This window comes from Centruroides sculpturatus, unplaced genomic scaffold, assembly GCF_000671375.1.
Source record: "Centruroides sculpturatus isolate CEXI.00-Female unplaced genomic scaffold, Cexi_2.0 scaffold1019, whole genome shotgun sequence".
NCBI lineage: Eukaryota > Metazoa > Arthropoda > Arachnida > Scorpiones > Buthidae > Centruroides > Centruroides sculpturatus.
This window is the reverse complement of record NW_019385301.1, coordinates 47,389-55,599: the sequence shown is the minus strand read 5'-3', so window position 1 is coordinate 55,599 and position 8,211 is coordinate 47,389. Positions and strand designations below refer to the sequence as shown.

Sequence of the window (8,211 nt, the reverse complement as noted above, 5' to 3'; positions counted from 1 at the left end):
TCCGTAGCGTGGCGCTACGGACGGCGGGAAAGTAGTTCGGCTGCCCGATGACGTTTTACGTATTATAGGAGTTATTTTTACCGTTGTTTACGGATACTGCCACAATTTTTATAGGAATCATAACTATAGGAAACGGTTTTATAGGGGGATCTACTGTATATTTAAAATTATTATATAATTAATTCAGAATTATATTATAAAATACGAATATAAATATGTTTTAAATTAATGTAAAACAATAAATTAAACTGAATTTAGATTAATAAGAAATCAAGTAACTTAAAATTTTAAACTCGCAAAAAAGATTTATAACAATAACATAAGATTTAATAACTAACTTTTACCATATTTTTAAGGATTTTAGATTTATTTTTATAGATATTTATTGACGACTTTTAAAAAAGTAATCAAGGAAAAATAAACAATGTTAAAAGAGTACACCAAAATTTTTAAAGGCATTTTATAAAAATTTTATGCGTGAAACGAATTAAAACTGCTGAACTGTTTACAGAGATTACAGAGACAGAATGGTATTAATAATAAATGTCCAAAAGGCATTTAACAAAGTTTATATAAAGAAAAGACTTTTCTGCTTTAAAAATTTGAATATCAAGATTCTATCAGAGAGAATACAAAATAAGCATCCAGTAAAATAAACAGTTAATTTGGATCTCATTCCCATACATTTAACATCTTCATTTTTATTAGATCTTAGCAACATTCAAAATAAAAAACTATGAATCTTTACACTTTAGTTTCCTTTAACACTTAAAAAAAACAACATTTTGAATATTTAGTATTTGTGAAAGTTCTTGTCCTCGTGTTAGTAGGTTCATTATCGCAATACATTAAGTATGATGTAAATTCCTTTTAGTATAATAAATTGTTCTAAGTTTTTCTATTTATAAAGACCATAAAAAACTGGGACATTACTCGTGATCGATAAGATAATATTAATTAAATTATGAATATATTTTGGATGAAAGGCTCCATAATTTAAGGAAAATTCATATTTTTTTAATAATCAACTCTTATTAAAGGATTAAGTGGTAAGAAAATTAAAATTTGATTAACTTTAAATGAATGAGCGATTATTTATTGAGACATTGTCACAATGTCGGGTTGCAATTTTTAATCACATTTTAAATTTATTTAATTTAAAATATATTCTCTCCACCTCAAATTAGTAGTGGCTTGCCCCTGTACATCATACTTTTCTTTAACAATAGAGCCTTTAACAAAAGTTCATCTATCTAGCATCTTTCGGGGAAAATTTTTGAATTGAAATAACATGATTTCCGATTAGCATCGGAAATTCATCGTATATAGTTAATTGAGGCCTCCGACCCTTAAGGTTTCTATATCTGGTTTCGTCTTTCATCTATCTAACTCCGTTCTCGAGATTGAGATTAAGGATAAACAGTGGAAATTTATAGGTGTACAATTTTTTTTCAAATTGCAGCCAAATTAATCCTATATTATAAATTATTAATTAAATTATAAGTTAGTCATAACTAAAAAATCCAGCAATTAGTTGCTTAACTTTCCCGGTAACATTAGGTGAAGCCATCTGTTATGACATTTTATTTAACTTTTTATATTTTTAACTATTATAAAATGGCAAAAAAGCTTAATTTTGAGGGTAGGAATGGATTTTATAAAAAAATTTTAAATTCTAATAACGAGTAAAATCATCATTAAGTCTGACCCTACCGGACCACCTTTATCTCCCCATCCCCTTGACCTTTAATAATCAAAATTTAATAGCATCAATCCACCTAATAAACAAATCTCCTGCAAAAGTTCAGAAATTTTCGACAAAAAGCACCGGAGTTATTAAGCTTCAAAGAGGGTGAAAAAATCCGTGTTCCCACAAACTAAATCCATATATATAGAAATTACCCCTGATTATTTTGCATTTCTCTGTGTTTCAAAGTATCCCATGTCCAAAAATGTAAAAATCTTGGAGGTCATTTTTTGATCTAGCGCCATACTTTTCCTTTGTTATACATAACAGTCGAGAAAGTAAAAATGAATACAAGACATACAAATCAGAGTTTAATTCATAATCAGTAAATTATATATTTCATGATGACGATGATATTAATCCAACTTAATTAATTATAATTTAAATATAAAATTATGATGATTCTTCTTTCTTAATTTTCTATTTTTCATTTTGTGCTATTAATTATATTTATTATAGACTATTATTGCCTTATTCTCCTAATGATAATTAGAATGACAAAAGTGAATTGCATGCAAAAATAATTTTTATTGAATAATATAATAAAATAGAAATGAAAAATATAGAACAAAATGACCTGGAATATTAAAAAACAAAAATTATCTGTCAGTAATAAGGAATTTAATAATAAATTAGATTCAAACATATAAAAAGCGAAAGTTTTTGTAGAGAAAATACTCTCCCAAAAGTGATTAATTTCTTGATTTTCTTTGACAACGTTCAAGTATAATACTTCCGTTCTTTTTATGTTCATCAAAGAAAGTTCGCAGAAAGATTTTTCCGGATTAAAGTATGTACGTATGTATATAGAGTCCTGCAAGACACATTTAAATTACATCTTTTTTCATATTTTTAAATATAAAATGGCAGAAAGCTTAATTTTGAGGGTAGGAATGGATTTTATAAAAAAATTTTAAATTCTAATAACGAGTAAAATCATCATTAAGTCTGACCCTACCGGACCACCTTTATCTCCCCATCCCCTTGACCTTTAATAATCAAAATTTAATAGCATCAATCCACCTAATAAACAAATCTCCTGCAAAAGTTCAGAAATTTTCGACAAAAAGCACCGGAGTTATTAAGCTTCAAAGAGGGTGAAAAAATCCGTGTTCCCACAAACTAAATCCATATATATAGAAATTACCCCTGATTATTTTGCATTTCTCTGTGTTTCAAAGTATCCCATGTCCAAAAATGTAAAAATCTTGGAGGTCATTTTTTGATCTAGCGCCATACTTTTCCTTTGTTATACATAACAGTCGAGAAAGTAAAAATGAATACAAGACATACAAATCAGAGTTTAATTCATAATCAGTAAATTATATATTTCATGATGACGATGATATTAATCCAACTTAATTAATTATAATTTAAATATAAAATTATGATGATTCTTCTTTCTTTCTTAATTTTCTATTTTTCATTTTGTGCTATTAATTATATTTATTATAGACTATTATTGCCTTATTCTCCTAATGATAATTAGAATGACAAAAGTGAATTGCATGCAAAAATAATTTTTATTGAATAATATAATAAAATAGAAATGAAAAATATAGAACAAAATGACCTGGAATATTAAAAAACAAAAATTATCTGTCAGTAATAAGGAATTTAATAATAAATTAGATTCAAACATATAAAAAGCGAAAGTTTTTGTAGAGAAAATACTCTCCCAAAAGTGATTAATTTCTTGATTTTCTTTGACAACGTTCAAGTATAATACTTCCGTTCTTTTTATGTTCATCAAAGAAAGTTCGCAGAAAGATTTTTCCGGATTAAAGTATGTACGTATGTATATAGAGTCCTGCAAGACACATTTAAATTACATCTTTTTTCATATACAATGGAACCTCGGTATACGACCTTAATCCGTTCCTGGTGTTTGGACTTATACCGAATAGGACGTATACCAAACCAACCTTTTCCATAAGAAGTAATGTAAAAATGATTAATCCGTTCTCATGTAAAAAAAATGGCTGGCTTTAAACACCTCGCTTTCCTTACTCGTTTCTGCTTGATTTTTCATGAGATCAGTATGTATCCTTTTAACTTTCTAGCAAAGAATTTCTTCCGATACGCTGTCGCCGGCACACTGTTTTTCAGTTATCCAAAACAACAGCAATTTCTCGACATGATCTAATGTCTTCGATCTCTGTTTAGAAATTGATTTAACCCCTTTCGTAACGTTAGCAAATTTAATAACGTCTTTATTTTTCACGATTGTCGATATCGTCGTTCTCGGAATACGGAATGCAACAGTTAAATCTCGAACACGCCTGCCACCTTCATATTTCTCAACAATCTCTTTTTCAGTTCCGTTGTGATTCTAGTCACTTTTTTATTTTTCATTTGCCCTTTTGCAATTCATGATTAATAAAAATAATAAAATGATACTTACAAATTAAAATCAGAAGAAATTTAACAAAGTTATAAACCGTGGCACCGCGAACGTCTAGTCTGGTGTAGTACACCGATAGTGCTACTTGTTCATAGATGGCGCGTATAATTGAATTAAGTCGTATACCGAATAAAAGTCGTATACCGAGCAAAATTTGTTTCGTCCAAACAGGACGTATTCTAAAGCAGACGTATACCGAGGTTCCACTGTAATTGTAGAATTTCGAAATATTTTAAATCTATTTACTATTCGTCGTGGAATTAGTCGTGGAAAGTCGTAGAATTAAAATATGGTAACAGAATTAAACAAAACATAATTATCTATCCTTTTTAATGTCTCATAACAAACTTCTTTTACTTACGTTACGCCTGTTAAAAGTAAATTTCCTTGATACTAAGCAAATCATTTGCTAGTATATTAAACACTACTGTGTTATAGTATAATCAAGGGTCAGAATTTTCGAGTATGCTGAACTTCTCGAGAATGCTTTGGAAACGAATAATTGCCGATCGTTTCCGCAGCAATGAGGCATATGAATTTCCAAACAGACATTATTGGTTTGCATGATACACAAACATTTAGTTTAGCTCAGATCATATTCTAATCTTAAAGTTCCCAAATTATAAATTATATGCGAAAAATAGTTCGCAATTTTAAAATAATTCGAAAAAAAATGATCGATTGAAAAAATTATCCGGTAATATCAGATACATAAAAAGGCTTAGATACAATGTTTAAGTATTTTATTTGTAGATACCAGAAGCATTTTTCAAGGGTAATTCAATAATGTGTAATTATTAATTGAAGCAAAATTTTGAAAATAACATGGAAAAACTCTTTTTTTCTACTAACAACATCATAACAACAATTTCAAGTTATTTAATAACTTATATTTTCATGAAATTTCATTTTATTTCATGCATCGTGAACATCTAATGACAATAAAATAACACGGAATTATCTAAAATTATTATATACTTTGAAATGACTTAATAGCTTTGTGTAATTTATAACATAACTTATCTTTTAAGTATAAAAAATACAATACAAATAATTCCAGTTCTGGCTTTATTGAACCGAGAAAATGAAAACTCATTTACTGTCAGATGTGTATAACTATTGAAAAAACAGCATCTGAAGGAATTTGATAAACATTTTTCCTATTTTCCAGCTCAATGAAACGTAAAAATTTAATTTTAAATTATAATATTTTCCAAAATTTTCTTCTTATTTTAACAAAAATTTAATTTTCATTAAATATTTATGTTACTTATAAAATTGATATTGATTTTTTTTTATAAAAGTTGTGGGGGATTTTGCGAGATATCTGAAGAGTAAAATTCTTAATAGAAATACAATAAAAATTCTTGATTGATATATTCACAATTTTATATTTAAATGAATTAAAATACAGAATCATTATTACTTTCTATTATAGTTTAAAATTTTCATTTTAAACTATAATAGAAACGACAAAACAAAATTTAATTAAATACCAAACTCATGGCTATAAAGAAACGATAAATACAAATTTTATTTTTAATATTTACTTTTAAATCGAAAATTTTTAATTTAATTCATAAATGTCATATACATAAAATTCTCGCTAACCTTTACCGATAATTACAAGATGAATTTTGTCAGGAACAGTCAATATTCTTTTTTTATATATTTAATATAGTTCAAGTAAACTATAATTTTATTATAATATGCTAAAAATTCGGATGTCAGATGGCTTTCTGTTTCTATTAGAGTTAAACGACTGGATAGAAATTTTCACAAACAAAATATTTTCGATTTTTATTTCAATTAATAGAAAATTTCTATAATTAATAATTATTTTTTAAATAAAACACTGAAATAATTAATTTCATTGCTTAAAAAATACATAAAAATGATATATTTATTATGAATTAAGTAAAAACGACATAATATTTAACTTTATTTTACAAATTTAAACATAAATTAAGCATTTTAAAAATTATATGCAGAATTAAATATTAAAAAAAAAATTAGTTTTCACCCCTCCAGTTAAAGTTTCATATAACCTGTATGACCTTTGAATAATAATAATAATAAAAGGAAACCAAACCATAAAAAATACATTATACAGAGTGTTTTTTAATATTTAAATTCAGTCACTGTTTTATAATTTTTATAGGCTTTTGATTGATTAGGCAATTATTTCATACTTTCGTTTATTGTAACTTACAAGAATCAATAAGAATCAAAATTCAATAGGCAAAACCATTACAATTAAACAAATTAGCATAAAATATTAATAAAACTAAATAAAATTTTTAAAAACTTATTAAATGTATAAAAGTTTTAAGCTATAAAAGTAATTGCATTATAGATTAAATTTCAGAATTTTATAAATTAAAAAAATATATATAATAGCGCGATTGACATTAAAATATAGAAATTTTAGAATGTAATGAGTATAATCTTAAAGCAATTAGTTTAAAGCACGAAACGAACTTTTTATAAAATAACATGTAAAAGGAAAGTATCAATAATAAAGTGAAATAAGGCTATAAAAAATCTCCAGAACCATTTTTAACAATGTATGTATAAGGTTAGTTTCTAATTTCCGCAGAAATATTGTAATTTTTAGTAACATATACTGTATATAACTCATTTCATATTTGTTTGCATAGTTGAATGGTTAATATAGTTTTAAAATGGCTTTGTTTTTTGCTTTTTTTAACAGAAAAAAAATGAAAGAAAAAAAATGAAACATAAAAATCAATCGTCCTTCATTATGAAAGCAGCAAAGAAAAGAAAAATCAATCTTTTCATTTATTTATCTCATTCAAATCTATCTGTAATAGATTTATGCCATTTATTTATCTTAATCGCACATTTTGATACCTTATTAAATATATTTCTTTTTACTAAAAATAGTTTTACTATATATTTATTTATTAGAATTGTTTAATGTACTGTACTGTACAGTACTAAAAGAGAAAAATATATGCGTTTATTTGATGATAATTAAATAATAATTTATTAATTGCATTATTAATTATGTATAATAAAACAGTAATTAATATTTTAAAAAGTCTCGTGATATTTAATTAATAAAACTGATTTTAATGATGGGAAAAATCGTCGAATTAGGGAAAAACAGTAACAGAATTATCCGAAATTTTAATAAAATTTATATTAATTACATTAATAATGCAAATTTTAACTTTATTAAATATAATTAATTAATTATTATTTATGTTCTTGGATGTATTTATAACTTTTTGAAAATATATTAAAGGAAATTATATTTCCCTATTTAGCAATGCTTCACTGAATGAGTATTCCTTAATTAAATAAATAATTTTCCTAATTGATTGCTCCTTCAAAGAAAAAAAATTGGATGAGTAATTTCCCTAATTTTTTCTTTGAAATAAAACGTGTCAGGAAAATTAGGGAAATATAGTTAAAACTGAGGGATATTTTCTAAATTTAAATCATATAATTGTAATTTTTAACATTTTGTACGCAATAATTTTAAAAAATAATAATAATACATACTTAACACAGTGAGAAGTGAAAAGTAGAGAATGTAATTCATAATCCACAGAAAACGGTCCATTTGACAAAAATTTTCTCAGAAAAGTTTCATTTGATATTCAAACACATCGTAGGTCCCTCGGCACGGGGGCTGCTGGGAATTGGTGACGTAGCTAACACGTGTTGCGTGCAAGTTACCTTGGAAACGGGATGAAATGCAGACGATTCAAAATTGAGTAACCGAAAGTTCGATCAGTTAGCCTTATGCTCGTCGAGAAGCGCTAACATATTCTTATGCCAAATAAAATAGATCTATGTTTCAGCCACGGTTTCCCTGGAAACCAATAAACAAACTCAAATCAATAATAATATGCCATCTTAGCAACTATACAACACAACTTCAAGTACACAAATTGAGTTTCTGATAATTATAAACTTCTTATCAGATTCATATAATTTTATTCCCCCTTCATTCAATAGAATTAAAATCAAATCACATTTATATCCATAACTATCATATTTTAACAAATAATTGAAAAGAGAATTATGT

At 25.9% G+C, this 8,211-nt stretch overlaps 1 protein-coding gene across 1 annotated transcript in view; it reads right to left on the bottom strand.

Moving 5' to 3' along the window:
* Positions 1-7,915, bottom strand: part of LOC111637372 — a 105,866-nt gene extending 97,951 nt beyond the window's left edge. Inside the window, exon 1 of the mRNA XM_023382843.1 lies at positions 7,683-7,915. Coding sequence (XP_023238611.1) covers positions 7,683-7,743 — 61 coding nt within the window. The 5' untranslated portion in view covers positions 7,744-7,915. The remainder of the gene's footprint in view (positions 1-7,682) is intronic.
* Positions 7,916-8,211: the final 296 nt, after the last annotated feature.